Source organism: Phoenix dactylifera, chromosome 12 (assembly GCF_051530095.1).
Source record: "Phoenix dactylifera cultivar Ajwa chromosome 12, Ajwa_hap1_PhDact_Kaust_v1.1, whole genome shotgun sequence".
In the NCBI taxonomy this organism is placed as follows: domain Eukaryota; kingdom Viridiplantae; phylum Streptophyta; class Magnoliopsida; order Arecales; family Arecaceae; genus Phoenix; species Phoenix dactylifera.
In genome coordinates, this window is record NC_143201.1 from 5891789 (window position 1) to 5908282 (window position 16494).

Sequence of the window (16494 nt, forward strand, 5' to 3'; positions counted from 1 at the left end):
GCTAGGCGAGGTAAGAGGGGAGTGTGAGCTTTGTCATCAGAGATCACCACTTCAGATTTGTGACGACTTGCGATCGACGGATCTACAGTACCTCTGTCATTGTAGCGGAGCTGCGGACGACATGGGAGAGAGCTTTTCCTACGCGAGACGCTATCTGAGTGTAAAGTGCATCCACATGGAGGGTGACTCGACCTTGTGATCGAGAGGATATGCGGGCGACTCTCCAAGTCGGATGGGCAATCCTTGCTCCTTGATATACGACGGATGGCAGGAGATTATTGTTCATTCAGAGCCACATATGTTTATCGGAAGGCTAACATAGCTACCGAGTAAACTAGGTGGCCTCCTACGCGGTGCATCACTCGGAGGGTTTTCTTTGGATGAACTAGGTGGATGTTTTCTACTCACTTAGTCAGCTTTTTTATTTATTATTTATTTGATTTTTTTTTTTGGCTATAGTCATGTATGCTTGGTGTGAGGACACATTATATTGGAGGAGGAAAGAGGAAAAAAAAAAAGAAAAAAAAAAAAAAAGGTGCTCGCCTTGATGTCCAAGGAGACCGTGTGACAAAGACCACGCTTTCCCTCAAGCGCACGGGCCAAGACCAGTAGAAACAGCCGGAAGTAGAACTTAAAAAAAAAAAGTACGAAAACCTCTCTGCGGTGTTCTGCTCTCTCCGCTCTCCCTCCCTCACCGCGTGTGCATCCATGGCGACGCGAGGGCAGGGGGCAGGGGCCGGGAACACGATTAGGGTTTCGGACATGGAGAAGATGAGTTTGGAGCAGCTCAAATCCCTCAAGGAGCAGTCCGATCTCGAGGTCAATCTCCTCCAGGACAGCCTAAACAAGATCCGGACTGCCGCCGCCCGCCTCGAGATCGCCTCCTCCGCCATCCACGATCTCTCCCTCCGCCCCCAAGGCATCCATCTCTCTCCCTCCTTCCCTCCCTCTCTACAGGCTTTCTTCTTTGATTCTCATGAAAAGTTTGTTCGATTCTGTAGGGAAGAAGCTGCTGGTCCCTCTCACGGCGTCTCTCTACGTTCCTGGCACCCTCGATGACGCCGACAAAGTTCTCGTTGATGTGGGGACGGGATACTTCATCGAGGTGCTTCCTCTGTTCCTCCTTTTTGATAAAGATGTCACCTTTCAAGTCCCTTCTTGTGTTTTTGGAGCGTTTAGATTGTTTCCTGCTAGAAATTTAGAATATTTAGCAATACTGGTTGAACCTAGGGTCCCCATACAGTTTTGGAACTGCTGGATTGTGGAGATGTTTTTTCTTGATATCATTGCATATTGCCTGATGCACATTTGCTTTTTGGCCCCAAAATTGTTGCGGTAAATTCGGGTATTCGTAATAGGATAACTTAGAAAATAGATGTTTTTGATTCCAGAATGACAACTGTCCTCCTAAATTATCTAATGAAGAGGGAAGATCGGCAGAGATTTTTTACTTTCAACTTGAGAACTATAACAAGGTCAAGCTGGTTCTTCGTGAACGATTTCTTTTTGCAGTCCAGTCATTTGTACCATCCATATATGTCAGGATGGTTTTGGGCATTGAGAGTAATAATATGCCTCATTGGTCATTTAAAATGCATGAACGTCGTTACCACTTGTATTTATTTGATCTGGTAAAATGCTTATTGGAGCATGTAATCACTCTGATACTATAATTTCAGAACTGATGCAAGGGAATGTAGCTTTAAACAGCTTGCTTCATCCCATTCACCCCCTGCATCTGATCTCTGTTAGCCTTAGGTATGATACTAGTTAATACTTTAACCTGTTCAAATTAAATTTCTGTGATCGACAAATTTGTGTGTATCGCATTCCCAATTTCTTGACTATTGTGCTTTTTTTTTTTCAAGCAGCCAATGATGCCATCCATTTGATTGTCATTTACCTGTTCCGTCACTCGGCAAAGATCCTCTTGCATTCCCTTTTCATTCATCTTGATGTAGAAGTTATTAATGATGGACCTATATGCAAATTGTTGATCCTAGACTTCCATTAATGCTGAAATTTTAATACACCTCTGTCCTACAATAGCAAATCTGAGGATACCAAGGTTGTTTCATCCACTTCAGTAAGTAAGTGGCTAATTATTTCCCTGGAGAAAGTGGCTCATTATGTGCCTCACCACTAGACATACAAGGTTGTAAGGAGGGAAAAAAAGGAAATTCTGCTGTCACTCTCTTGATAACTAGTTTTTCCTACTCATAATCTTCTTTTATTTTATTCCAGAGCAACACTTCACCTTACTTGTTTCTAATTATGCCATCTACTGATCTCAGGATGTTGTTCCCTTCCACTTCGCAACATTTTGATTTATAGTTAAAACTCTAATATAATAAGGCAATGTATATTTAGTATCCCTAGGCAACAACACAACATTCTAGCAGCAAATATCTAGTTTTTCATGTTTCTTGATCCTCTTTGGAACATTCCTATTCATCTCTCCATCCTTTCATATCATGTGCTGGATGTAGCAAGATGACTTAAGAACCTGAAGCATAGATTGCTTTTAATGCTTTTACATGCATGTGTTACTTACACCAGTGAAGGGTGTGTGTGATGCATGAGTGAATAGGAGAAAGTAGAGTGGGCAAGACATAAAGCATGGAACTTGGGAAAGAGATGAAGTTGTAGATAAATATGATGATCCTTGATTTGCTTTATTATGGTATAGATATTTCAAGATTCAAATAGAAGGGGAGGAAAACATAATAAAATGTTTGGCAAATCAAGAGGGAAAGAAAACTATTGGAAATTTGAATACCTCGACCAGAAAGCCACAAACATGACCAACTGGCCTGGCTTCAACCCAAGTTTGACTGTCATAAATTGAAAATAAAAGAAAACAAATGCCTACTGAGAAGCCAAATTTCATTTTTTTAATTTTTGAGAGAGAAAGAGAGTTTTTTGAATATTTTGGTTTTATGAGAAATGGGTGGCTGGTCCTAACATTTTAAGTGGCCTTTGTTTCACGTATTTCAGTATTTCTTTGGAGGGACTGTCATCAAAGTGGTGCATAATTTTTTGTCCAGAAAAGCTAAATATATCATTGACCTGTGGTTATAAATTTTATTTGGCAATGACATGATTCAACAGTTGGATCTTTTGTACAGTTCAGCATTATATTTATATTTGTAATATCTTTATAATTCCAAAACAGATTTTTCTTTACTATAAGATCTACTATGGCCTGATCTAGATCTTGAGTCAGAAACTGATCGAGATTGTTAAATTTTCAAAACCTTAAGACAAATGCCTAAGGAAAACAGATATATATATATATATATATATATATATATATATATATGGAACAAGCACATGCATGCTTATTGTTCCCTTTATGGATAGTTGGATACAGCATTGTAAAATTATGAAAAAGGCAAGTGTAGTTACCTAGTTGTTGATATTGATTTGGTTGTTGACATCTATTATGAATGCTAAATTACTAAGCTTGACTGTTTTTTGATCTTTTTCCCATCAGGCAAGGATTAGAACAACACCATGTATGTTCATGCTAAGTTACAAGAACTACATGGAGAGATATAACTAAGGTTTCCATATCGTACCGTACCAATACCGAATCAATACGCAGTACGGAGAGCACACAGAGCCGGTCTCCATACCGGGTGTACCAATATAGTAACAAGATGGTAGTTGTACAGGGTTCAGTTTTGAGACTGCAAACCTTAGATACAAACCTTAGATACAACATTGTTGAAGGATACACAAATGTCATACTAACGCCTCCACGCACCCCTTCCCCTCCAAAATAAAAAGAAAAAAGAGAAAAGGAGGGCACTTGAACTACATCTACTTTTACACGCTTATAAAGATTTAAACTTGCTTTTGGAGCTCATAGACATGCTTTTTTGACTTATTATAAACAAGCTAAAAATCTTGAGTCATACAAAAGATGCATATTGATTGTTGAGAATTAAGTGCTAATTGTATGTACGCTATTTTTTTAAACAATAAACATCAAGTAAATCCATCCAAATCAAATTATTAATATTGGTAGGTCCAATTGCACGAATGTGTAGTCTAGCAAGATATTCACATTGCATGGACTAGTTTAGAGAGTTGGAGAGATTATGATATTGGTCAATAAAGTATTGTGTGATTTTGTATGTTTTGGACCATCACTCAAATCTTAGCTTGGAGGCCTAGATTGAGTGCAAGTACATGAGGGATTGGCATTACCTATAATGTATATGTTACTCAATTTAGGGCATGTTTGGAAAAAACTAGACTTGGTCATGGGCCGGGCGGCCCGATTGCCTACTCAAGCTCGAAGCCTTTTGGTTAGACTTGGGTCTAGATTATAAGCCGACAGGCTAGGCTAGACCTGAAAACTGTGCCCATCTATTAAACGAGTCGGACTTGGGTTTAGGTATTGAAGCCTGACCCTAGCCTAGCCTAGCCCAAATTATACATATAAGTAGGTAACCCTTGGGCTGGTTCATTATTGAGGCTGGTTCACTGGTTCATCGTTCCTCTCTTCTTCTTTGCCTTTCTTCTCCTTTCTTCCCTTCATTTGTCAGAGCGTCGATGATGAGCCTGCCACCTTCGATTGCAATCTCATAGGATTTTTCTAGCGACGTGGCCACCAGCACCCCACTTGTACTCATGATGGTGGTACGTGCACTAGAATGACCGAGGGTGGCAAATCGGAGAGCAGACGCACTGCTTCAGCCCTGTTCTAGCTCAAGATGCGAGGGATTTTAGGGTTGTAGGCAAAGGACTTGATTGGGGGAGGCGAGGCACTGCTCTTTTTGAGGATTTGCGGGGGCTTGAAGTAGTGGTTCTTCCACTCATTGTTGGAGATCTTGTCAAAGATGTGCTCTCTGCCTTGGAAGGGGAAGAGATATAGGGTTTTCCTAGGGAAAAACCCTAGAGCGAGAGGGCTAGTGTTTGGGGCTTGGGGTGGGGAAGGGGATGGAGTAGGAGGAGCACGAAGGTTGGAGGAGTCGAAGATGAAGTTTGGAGGAGCACGAAGCTAGTGGAAGAGGTCTAGCTTTTGGGGCTCAGGCAAGAGCTTAGGTGCGTTGGCTAAGATTTCAAGTGGTTCTTATGTTTTGCATTTTTTTTATTTTTCAAGTTGAAGTAAAAAAGAGTAAGAAAACTCGAAACTCGATCCAAAGCTTTAATCCTGGGTAAGTACTGGCTCAGGCATGGGAAGTAGGCCCGAAGGCTGGGCCGGGCCAGGCTCGAGCCTAACTAATTTTAATTAACCATAGACTGATCCTAGCTCGCCCAAGCTTAGAAGATACCTTGCTTGATATGGTGTGATCAACTGAGGAACAAGTGTTAGAGAAGAAGAGAAGATGCCTGAAAAGAGCCATCATGGGTGTCAGGTCCCAATCCCTACAGGATAAAAGAAAAATATTTCAAGAAATATTTTTTTTAATCCCATGGCGATCGGCCATGTGAGCCCCATAATGGCCTCTCCGGCACTCTCTCTTCTCCAGCTCCCCTTCCCCAACTGATCTTGCCAAATCTGGCGAGTTTTCTCCTAAACAGGCCCTTAAAGTGTACATGATGTGGACGGTAAAAAATTAGTCCTATTTGGAAATGGATTCAATCAATTCAGCACCTTACTTGTATTGCTGTTGAGTTCTGTTCACAAGCTACACAAAATGCTTTTATAAATGCTTTCTTGTAACAGCCATCTTTTTTGTCTTTTTCCTTTTTTCTAATCTTTCCCTCTTGTTAGATGTTTTCTGCATAAATTCAATCCCTTCTCTTTTATGGGGCTTCATCCAATTTTCTGTTTTACTCGATTTTGCCATTTAAATATGTTCTCCATCACCTTATCTTCTATTGGTTTAACTCTAAAGCTATCTCAAATTTATTTATTTGCAATTTGTTTTACCTAGTTTTACCGTACATACACCTTAACATACACCTTAACATACTTATCTTGTGCTAAGTTTTAGTGTGTGCAGGCCTTTGTAGTTTACTTATACTTCACAAACTCTTTGTAGGTTCAATAAAATATTTTCTTCCCGTTATCTTTTTTTTCCCCCTCCATCTTCCTCTATTGCTCAAACTTCTGTCTCCTTTTCGCAATAACCATAAGGCAAGCTTATTGGCAACCATGCTTGTTGGTTATGTGATGTGCCTTCTTGTCAAGAGCCAAACTCTATAGCCACCTATGTCTTATTAGAATAAGGCATATCTGATGCCCAGACAGGTGCTCTGAATAGCCTGGATAGGCTTAGGTTCTATTTTGTTGCTAATAAATTGGCAATTTGGGTTGGAACATTGATGTTGCAACATTGATGTTGTGTCAACTTGGGTCAAGTCCTACTTGCCTTTCATAGTTTGAATGATTTAATGGGCATGCTTTTTATTGTTAGTTTGGTGCATGAATTACATACTCGTGTTTCTGTAATTTTAAGCATAAAATAATCAATTTATATATGTTGATAAGCAAAAAAAAAAAAAATCAATAATCTGTTTCCACTTCCAACCTACTTGGTTTAACTTGTTGAGTCAATTATGTCACCTATTTTGATTAAGGAGATTAAGTGTGAAGGCGCTCTCTTGTTCTTAGGTGTCTGACGCTGCTATAAAAAAGAAATGGTGAGAATCAACATAATCCATTAAAACATGCATATCCGCATCTGGCTTGAGAATGTTTGGAATCAACATGCATGCCATTTTGGTATTCAATCTTTTGATGCATATAGATTTGTGTTTTTTTGTGAAATAATTTCATAATTTGCTTCTTACTTTTAGTTTATGAGATTTTTGCATGTAAAAGCAATTAAACATTTCTAGGCGTTTGACACTAGTATTGCAAGCCAACAGGGGGAATTCATTGTACCTATAGAAAAATGTGGACCAAAAAAATCTTGATAGATTATCTATTTCTAGGTGATAATATATGCCTTATATGTATAATTTCATATATGTTTATATGCTTGCCTATGTATTCCATTTGCACATCCTTCTTGTTTATCTCCTATTTTTGTTGATTTTACTTTGTTTATTACAGAAAACCATGACTGAGGGCAAGGATTATTGTGATCGGAAAATTAATTTACTCAAGTCTAATTATGAGGAACTTATTGAGGTATTTATCCACCAGAAACCTTGTGCTCGCATGCTATGCTTTTAAATCCTTTGCTATTTATTTAAAGGGAGATAGAACATTTCTATTTATTTGTTTCATTTCCACTAGACTAGAGCTGTATAAATAACTACTTTTTGCATAAAGATTGAAAACCTAATATAGCAATTTTTTGGATGTATATCTAACATGCCATTGCTTCCAGAAGACATAATGCGTAAATTTTAAATGGCTGATCCTTTTCATCATTGACTCTAATTCTAAATTTAAGGTTGGCAATGACTATCAAGTTAAGACACTGGTGGATCTTATTTAATTGTTTTTAACAAGAGTATCTATTGATGCGGCTGCACATCTGTAGGACCTGGGTTGCGCCGCTCTCTAGATGTTGGTAGAGGGTTGTGGCTAAATGTGATAACTAACTTGAGCACTACTGTTGGGTCCTATTGTATCAACAAAGCTCTATGATCACCATCCTACAATTGGCTGCCAAGATGCCTTGACTTGCTCCGGGAGATTTGTTGATTGCATTCGTTCGCCTTCCTAGGACAGAGTATACTCAGCCTAAGGATCTTCATATGGACGACTGCAAAATAGAAATGAAAGATCAGTCTAGAAGAGGTTGGTGAGGGAGGATTGACTACAACTCCCCTTTATAGGACTCTCAAAGTAAAGATAGGTAATTGAATTATGAAATGCAAATACTAAACCTATGCATGTATGAGGGGACGACCTAAAGATAAAGAGAAATAAGGAAAGAGAGTGGGTTGAGCCTGGGATGAAGTTTTCGCTTCGGCCTTGGATGATGTTTGCTCAAAGAGTCTTCTCAACCTCCATTTCTCCTTGAGCTCTCTCTTTCAGCATCAAAGTTTCTGTCATCCTCTCGTTACTCACCTTTGAAGGAATTGAGAATTGATGCTCTCAAGTGGCCAGTGACTGCAGCTCCATAGGGTAGGCATCCATGGGTACATAGGTCCTCTAAGCTTCAACATTTGAAAAGTCTGTTGGTACTCTCCTCTAGACACTTGGACGACAAATTCGGATGACAAGAACCTACAATCCAAACAACCAGGACTACTAGGTGATTCCACTTTGTTAAACAGGGTCCCAAAATCAAATTTTGAATCCGGAAGGCAAGACTTTCCTATCTGGAAGTCAGGAAGGTCACAATTTGTTTTTCGAAGACCCAATTTTCAAGAATGAAGAAATGCTTCTATTTATTTATGATTTATGCACTTGGCCTATGTAGGGGTAATGATATCAGGCTTACGGGCATCGCATAGTTTAACATCCTCGTAGTATGTGTCGGGTGCCAAAATGTGGGGTGTCTATAGCTGCCCCTCCATGTCTGGTACTATAGGATGAAGTGCCAACCAAGGCCTTAAAAACAGCCCTTGGATTTGCTGACACCCTTGTTTGGGTTGGCAAAGTGGCAGTCTGCGTGTTGACTAGGGAGCTAATTTAAATAAATTCAAAACCTTGTTTCACAGGGGTTTTGCGAGGTTGATTTATTTTGAGGTGAAGAGCATTCAGGGGACGTCATTAACCTGGCCTTTTCTGCCTTTTAAAAGGGCCCCTAGCTGCATGGTACGTCCTTTACCATAGATGTCAACCAATCACTAGTCCAATGTCAAGTTTGGGGAACATCATCTATCAGGTGCTGTATGCCTCTGCATACGTTGCCATGGAGTATACTAGCTATCAAGGAGGTTCGCCTGCAACTATTTCAAGACCTAACCATAAGATATGACTTGAAGCGGCTCATGATCTTATCCCAAACCAGAACCTAGGTTTACCCAAAAGTTCAGGTTAGATTGAGTCAAAAACCGGTCCTATGGATATTCTTCATCAAAATGAGAGTTATTTTGCACAATATAGGGTGGAGAGAAGGTAGGGACAGAGAACGGAGTGGGGAGGCAAAGCCCCAGTTTGTTTGGTGTTACAGTTTTTAATGGTTTATAACAAAAAGAAATTGCTCACTTTTTGGTCTATGGCTTTTACTATTTAATAAATTAAAGCAGTATTTCATTAATTTAATCATTTGTTGTGACAAGTGAAGGATTCGTGGAATGTGTTTTTTTAAGATTTTCTGAAAGTAAAAATGAATCAAAGAAAATTTCTGCATTTTCACGAATGATTTTATTAACTTGCCTTTTCTTTACCACCAACCTTTTTCTTCCCCTCCTCTCCCCACATCTCTTCAATAAAATATTTTCTTTTTCTTCTCTACTGCAACCTTCAGATTCCAATGCATTATCATGCCCTCGCATATCAATTAACAATTTTTTATGCTAGACATGAAATCCATAACAATGCCACTGCTGGTCATAAGCATAGATGAGATATGTGGAGGATTTACATTAGGTTGACATGCAGTCATAAAAAGCATCTCCAACTATGTAAGAATCCTGATCTGATTTTCATGTACTGGGGTGTGAGATAGCCTGAAATAGTTGGGAGAAGGTTGATGGTGATGGTTATAAGTCCATTGGCTAGATGAATGGCTTGCATTTTGATGTCTTGGGTTGAACCCAACACACTTACGTGCTTTTAAGAAAAATCATGCACCCTTACAAATTTTAGTGCTATCATACAATTTTTGATCATTTACTTTAAGTGGCCTTTTGAGAACTGGCAAGCCACTACTTAGTGCAAAAACTTTCTTCATTCAATGGCTAACTTTGGCTATCTAATGATGCAGATGGCTTCCAAGAAGAAAAACGTAGCAGATGAAGCTGGAATAGTCTTACAAGCAAAACTCAGGCAATCAACCTCAAGTACATGAGAGTACAAAGTGGCAGCTATTTGTAATTCTTGAAATTCATAGTTGGACACTTGAATTATAATATTTGGTTCCGAGTAAAAACCTTTGTTTATTTGCATCTTTCAGGGTTTCTTTTCTTTTCTTTTCTTTTCTTTTCTTTTTTCAATTAGATGCTCCTGCCACCTTGCCTGTATTATTCCAGATACATGTTAATGTCAATAGATCTTAAAACTGGCTTATGGTTTAGGTACTCCGAACACACGAGAATGTGGAGTTTGTATATTTCATGATCTTGGTTGATGGATTGTGGAGTGGTATAAACTTTTCCATCACACATGGCAGTAGGGTTAAGAATGTGCATCAAATGCCCATGCCATGTCCATTGATGAGAGCATCGCCTGCCCCTACCAAATGTTGCTGATGTTCAGTGCTGGAGAGAGCTATTCTTGCAAACTTTGTGTTCTTATATAGGAAGTTCAGACTCTCTGGACATCTGTCTTCAGAGATGGGCAATGAAGTATCAGAGAGTTGAACGAATCCACAGCAGCCATGAGAAAGAGTTGTCATTGGGCAGATATATTGCCATCGTTCCATGTGTACTTCTAATGAAAGTTCATTCTCTAACAGGAGGCTGATGGGGTGGACTGGATCCATGAAACAACATGCTAATATCTAAGTCCGGTAAAACATCGAACGCATAAAACTTGCAATGAAAACAAAGAGAGGTTGCTTAGCTTACTCTATTCTAAAACATCCATTGGTATCTGCTGGATATAAGTTTTCAGTATTCGATACCCATTTTATAATTTCCCAGATATTTCCAAATTCCAATGTTTGAAAATTTCATGATGTGTTGTTCGCATGCATTTGTGATTCCTTAAATGATGTTTAATTACTGTAAATCGATAACTACGCTCTGTTATCTTGATTTACAATGTAGCAATTGCCTCATTACAGACAAATGTTCGAGGATTGCCAGCTATATATAAATTACTGTAAAGTGGGTATATACTCAAGAATATATGGCATTGTATAGTTTGTAAAGTCATCCTTAACCTTAAAGCATTGAACTAGTTGAAATTTGGTTCCATGATGCTTTAATAAATGCAGAGCCTACATATGATTTAGCTAACCATCCACACAAGCAGAAAAGAATTGAGACAAATCAGGCAAATATTTTGTATGGCAGATCTCAGTTCCATGATCTAAAGACAAGTTTAAGCAACAAAACTATGTTTAAGCAAGGAAACAATTTCAGCAATGGACTGGTGGCAAGTCCTGCTATAATAAACCTAAAATTCTAGACCACTATAGTGCCTGCCATCACAGTAACAGCTTCTCCCCGAATCTTTACTCGTCGTGTCTCCTCTTCCCATTGCAGGTCCAATACTCCACCCCTCGAAGAAGCCTGCTCGAGCATACAAAAGACAAACAACACATTAAACATTCCAGAAGAAGAAAATGAATAAAGACTGTGAAACCACCAATAACAATGTTCTTTCCTAAAGGAAATCGCTTAATAGTTTATTCCCACATGAAGATAAATTCACAATATGCAGAATATTATTACCATGTAAGCAATAAGATTGTTTTTCCCCAGCTTCTTACTCCAGTAGGGTGCTAATGCACAATGTGCGCTACCACAAACAGGATCCTGGAAGAAGCAACATATGAGAGAGAGAGAGAGAGAAGATGATTTCTATCATCCCCGAACCATTCGTACAAGTACCAAAAGCTTTAAGACATCAAAATCTTTGTCCTGAAAGTATGTCAGACTTGTGCATCTCACAAAAGCACTAGAATTAGTAGTTTCTGGTTGTAACCATGGCATGTAAAACTTTTGTAGCTTTCCTGATATGAGAAGAAAGGTTAATAGATGGGAGTGCTCTGGAGAATGTAACAATGTTATTTGTGATTTTGAAGGAATGCCAATGAGTTTATGTGAACACATTCACCAGCGTCCGGTCTGCAGTTAATATAATTAAGCCTGCATGCATTAGAATATTTTCCATGCTTACAGTGATACAGTATTCTGATCTTTTATTCCTAATAGCTGCAGATAAAAAAGACAGACCACATTGGTTAACATTTTCGTGCCAAAGTAGACCGGGTAGTTTCGTTTGATCTTACAGCTGCCTGTTGTTTTGGATGACAATGATCATATTTAACAAATGAAGCTTTTTGCAAGGAGAAGATGCTTCTAGCTATTCCACAAAACAGTTCATACCGACCCTTGAACAAATGCATGGCATTAACAAATTAAATAAGCCTGTAAGGAAGCATAACTATATCCAGTGAATTATGGCAATGTGCAAGTTAACCATAAACACATCAGCAATCATTAGGCATTAGCTGACACCTATTCCCCAGAACCTCTCATATCTACCCTTGAAACTTTCATGAAGCAAGTAGCGACTGAATCCTTTCCATTACACTAACAATTCAAAGAAGCCTATTAGGAAGCACTACATTTAGTGAATCTTTAGCTGACACTATGGCAATGTGCAAGTTCCACGATAACCTCTTGTATCTGCCCTCGAGAATGGCTGAAACTTTTTTTTTCCATTCTGTGCTAACTATGAGAAGCATCTGGGCCTTTTCTGTGCCCGCCGCCCCATCTCATCCCCATCTTTCATGTAGGTGCTTGAGCTAAACCCTGAAAACTAATAATTCTGTCTCATTTAGACTTAGGGCCCTGGAATTTAGGGCTTTTAAGGATGTTGAGGTTCTTTTGGAATTGGCTTCTAAATTTGCCTTTTTCTTCTTAAGTACCTCAAGGTTTGATTTGAAATTTGATTTACTCTCACAACAAGATCTGATTTCTAAAAGCCTTTTTATTTGTTTGCATTTTACGGTTAAGGATGGTAATTAGGTTACTTTCCCCCGAAAAGACCATCAAAAATACTTTGCAATATCATGACTCATATATTCATCTATTTCTTGGATAGCATATCTCTGTCATCTTACCTCTTCAATTTTACTTTTCTGGTTAAGCATCAAAGCAAGGCTGATACACTCATGCATACATATATGCTGGTCGAAAAGCATAGATTTTTGGAAGTTGCCATGCCTAACACTTGAGGACACTGACACACTTTGGCACTCATGCAAGTGGCACGGCGCTTACACATGCATGCACAAGCCTCTCCTTGCTTCTATCGGCGACCATTGCTACAGCATCAACTAGCATGAGTGCAACAGACTCGAGACTATCCTCACTTGCCAAGGTGCCTAGAGCTTCCATGAACATGTAAACATGTAACATCAACTCCTTGCATGAGCATCGTGAGCTCCAAGATTAGGTGAAATGTTATGTAATTAAATTCTGTGTAGGGTCAATGACAAGTAGGCATTTTGACATCATGCATTTTCAAATTTTGTGTATGCAATCAAACTCCTTGAATCAAGACTGTTAGACTTTTAAGACAAAAAATCAGAATAGTGCCTGAGCCAGGCGAAGCCATAACTGCATAAAGGGTATATTTGAGTGCATATTGTGCACCAAACAGGCAAAATTGTGATAAAGTGGTAGTAGTTGTGTCTCAAAATGTTTAATCGTGTCCATATGAGAGACTATCTTTTACAGCTCCCGTATGCGTACTTGCTTGCAGCACTTTTAAGTTAAAATCACCACAAACGAGCCATGTGTGAAATCCTTAACCTAATGCCTTTAACGAGATGGAGTGTCGGTTGCAAAACAAATGGACTTATATGAGAAGCAAATGCAATGAGAGACATACAGACTGAATTTAATTTGAACCAGACAGCTTGAGTAAAATGCCCTTAAAAATTTCTTCAGTTCCCTCTTGGACAACTGATATCCAAGTCATACAGTGTCTTTGTTTGTCTTGATAACATCATAGATTTAAAATACCAGTATTGATGTAAATACTATAAACAGATTTCAACACATAGAAACAATTACAAAAAATGACATGAAAGTGGAATTCAGTTTGAACTTCAGAAGAAGAAAACAACATTAATCATACCAAACTAATGTTTGTGGTTTGCTCTACAAATGGCATTTAATGCCAGAGTTATCATACATGAAGGTGGCCAGAATACTGGCACAAAAGTTTCCTTTCATGTGAAAATAAAGGTCTAGTCATTCAAATTTGTATGGATGCAAAAGAAAGGACAAATAGGAAATCAGCTGTTAGAAGATGAAAAGTTCTGCTCATACATGTGATATATATGCATATACGAAGCTTTGGTTTTAATATAGATAGAAAAAGAATACTCTCAAACAATGTTCCTAAATCAGCTATTTAAATAAACTTAGAAAGTGTATGAGACATATTAAATGCATAGAATACCTCATTGACCCCTAGCTTGGGACAAAAAAATCGAGTGAAAAAATCAAATCCAGATTGAGATGGAGCAGCTCCTGTTATTATTACCCCTCTCCCAGCACAATTTTGTAACTCGTCAAACTTTGGATGTATGCCGGCAACTTCATTTCCTGAAGCAAGTTCCACCTATCAAACATGAATTTGGATTCCATGAGTAAGACTACATGGTATAGCAGAAACAAATACTGAGAATTACTTAATTGAAGCAACAAACTACTAAGAAGCTTTTGATGTTGCTCCTGCAATTCAATGATTAGAAAAGAAAAGAAATCCTTCCAACAATTGCTTAGATGATTATTCATGATGGATTCATGGTGGAAAACAGAGGTAGTTCAAGTTCTTCAAGCATGGAATTCTACCAGTGGCAGACCTAAGCAGTACAATGATAAAGCATTCACCATACTTGAAACATGAATACCAAGGAGACCATATTTTCAATTCTTATCAACACGACCAATTGTTAGAGGTGAAAAGGCAGGAGGTACAATGAGATCATTTGCAGTAGCTGTTTTTCGAACATCGACCATCGCCGCCCCATTCAAAGTTTCAGGAATCAATGGGATCTCTGCAGAATCACATTCTACCACGGGAACCATCGGAAAATCCAGCTCAATATAGAACCGTCCCTCTGCTTCATTGTTTGAAAACTTCATGGGTGGTCGAACTTTCTTGGCTGTCAGAAGTCCAGACTTCGTGACAAACTCAATTATGTCGCATTTTACTACACCAGAAGAGAGAAGGTAATGTGCAGCAGCTAATGTTCCATGTCCACAAAGTTTAACCTGCAAACGAACCCTACGAAATTCAACATAATAATTGACATAAAGAATTAAAAACATAGAGCATCATTAAACATATTCATGCTTGGCACAGTATTTGCTTCAGAGAAAAAGATGAAGCCTGTCCTATGACCTCAACACTTCAAACAATTCTGATGGATAACTACAAATCAGCAAAGAAATCAAGGCACATTGAAATAAACTTATTTACTACATAAGACCATCATTTGGAGAAGCAATACTGAAGTAAAAAAAGAGCAACACTTCATACACAGCTTTTGGGACAATTTACTCCCCAGTAATTGTGTGAACTCCAGATTCAGCTAAGTAACATCAGTTATCGTTCAATTGTGTAATGGCAGTCCATCCATGAGAAAATCATGCTCGAGCTTCCTATACTAGTTTTTTCTTGTTTACCATGAGGATGAGGATTTGTATGGGCATGTATTTAGCCTCTTCCGGACCAATAAACTCAAATAATATTTTCTGACTAGCTTTTTTTTTTTTTTTTTTTTAATCACCTGGTTTTTAACTTTAAGCTACATATGGATAAGAAAAGGACACTGCTTAAAGTTGAATCTGACATGACAGTGATGCAGCACATATGCATGCAGAAAGCAGAATGTGAATTGCATTAAGCTGTGAATTGCATTAACTGGAGCAAATCTGACCTCGGCGACCGGGGTGAACCACCGGAGGTTGAACCGGGGGTTGTTGGGAGCTCCATTACTGTTTGAATCGACGCTGGAGGTGGCGCGAGCGAGGAATGCGGTCTCGGAGATGTTGAACTCCTTGGCAACCGACTGCATCCACTCCTCATCCACGGCTCCTACCAGTTCATCTTCCAAGATACACACGGCAGCCGGATTCCCCTTAAAAGGAGTATCAGTGAACGCGTCTATCTGGAAGGAAGGAAACAACAACAACAACAACAAAAATCCATGTAATAGTTTCTTCTTTTGGCAACATATAAGGGGAAAGAGAGAGTTGCTAACCACAGCGTATCTAACTGCTCTTTTTGCCATTTTTGGAAGGAAAGAAAGGAGAACAAAAGCAGAGACAGAGGCACAGAGAGAGAGAGAGACTGAAAGAGAAGAGCTTTGAAATCCAAGTGAATGGTAAATATGAGGTGAAAGGATGCACGAGAGAAGTCCAAATGGGTATTGAATACTTGAGAGGCAAGAAACTAAGGTCAGATGTGGTGGGAAGGAGGAAGCTGGTGACCGAATGGCCGAGTTTGTTTATATTAGTTGTTTTTAAATATATAAGTTTTTTTTCTTTTTTTACTTCAGTTCTGGCCCTTCTTCTTCGATGGGGTCCCCGAAAACAATAAAAGAACAGCGCGAGGATTAGGATTGGGAACTGAAGGGTTGTCATTGGAAAAGGTGGGAGGGCGAAGCGAGGAAAAGACGTAGGAAAAGTCTTATCACTCATATATACTATTTCCATCTCTTTGTCGTGAAGCTTGTGACTTCTGGTGCTCGTCCAAGGCTATTTGACCTTGTGGCC

At 38.9% G+C, this 16494-nt stretch overlaps 2 protein-coding genes across 2 annotated transcripts; one reads left to right on the forward strand and one right to left on the reverse strand.

The window, feature by feature from the left end:
* Window positions 1–616: 616 nt before the first annotated feature.
* On the forward strand, window positions 617–10100 carry LOC103712324 (prefoldin subunit 5). The gene is made up of 4 exons (XM_008798811.6): window positions 617–919; window positions 1002–1105; window positions 7016–7093; window positions 9792–10100. Exons 1-4 carry the CDS (start codon window positions 709–711, stop codon window positions 9873–9875), a joined length of 477 nt encoding a protein of 158 aa, XP_008797033.3. The 5' UTR covers window positions 617–708; the 3' UTR covers window positions 9876–10100.
* A 909-nt stretch (window positions 10101–11009) lies between these two features.
* Window positions 11010–16212, reverse strand: LOC103712326 (uncharacterized). The gene is made up of 6 exons (XM_008798813.5): window positions 15981–16212; window positions 15657–15887; window positions 14692–14988; window positions 14171–14332; window positions 11425–11508; window positions 11010–11262 (listed from the first exon to the last, which is right to left on the reverse strand). Exons 1-6 carry the CDS (start codon window positions 16008–16010, stop codon window positions 11155–11157), a joined length of 912 nt encoding a protein of 303 aa, XP_008797035.4. The 5' UTR covers window positions 16011–16212; the 3' UTR covers window positions 11010–11154.
* Between the last annotated feature and the right edge of the window lie 282 nt (window positions 16213–16494).

Excerpts from the sequence above, each read along its gene's own strand:
- LOC103712324 (XM_008798811.6), top strand. The coding sequence starts at position 709 with ATGGCGACGCGAGGGCAGGGGGCAGGGGCCGGGAACACGATTAGGGTT. Across the intron at positions 920-1,001 it reads TCTCTCCCTCCGCCCCCAAG|GGAAGAAGCTGCTGGTCCCT; the intron begins GCATCCATCTCT and ends TCGATTCTGTAG. Across the intron at positions 7,094-9,791 it reads ATTATGAGGAACTTATTGAG|ATGGCTTCCAAGAAGAAAAA; the intron begins GTATTTATCCAC and ends CTAATGATGCAG.
- LOC103712326 (XM_008798813.5), bottom strand. The coding sequence starts at position 16,010 with ATGGCAAAAAGAGCAGTTAGATACGCTGTG. Across the intron at positions 14,333-14,691 it reads CTACTGCAAATGATCTCATT|GTGGAACTTGCTTCAGGAAA; the intron begins GTACCTCCTGCC and ends CATGTTTGATAG. Across the intron at positions 11,263-11,424 it reads ACAATCTTATTGCTTACATG|GCTTCTTCGAGGGGTGGAGT; the intron begins GTAATAATATTC and ends ATGCTCGAGCAG.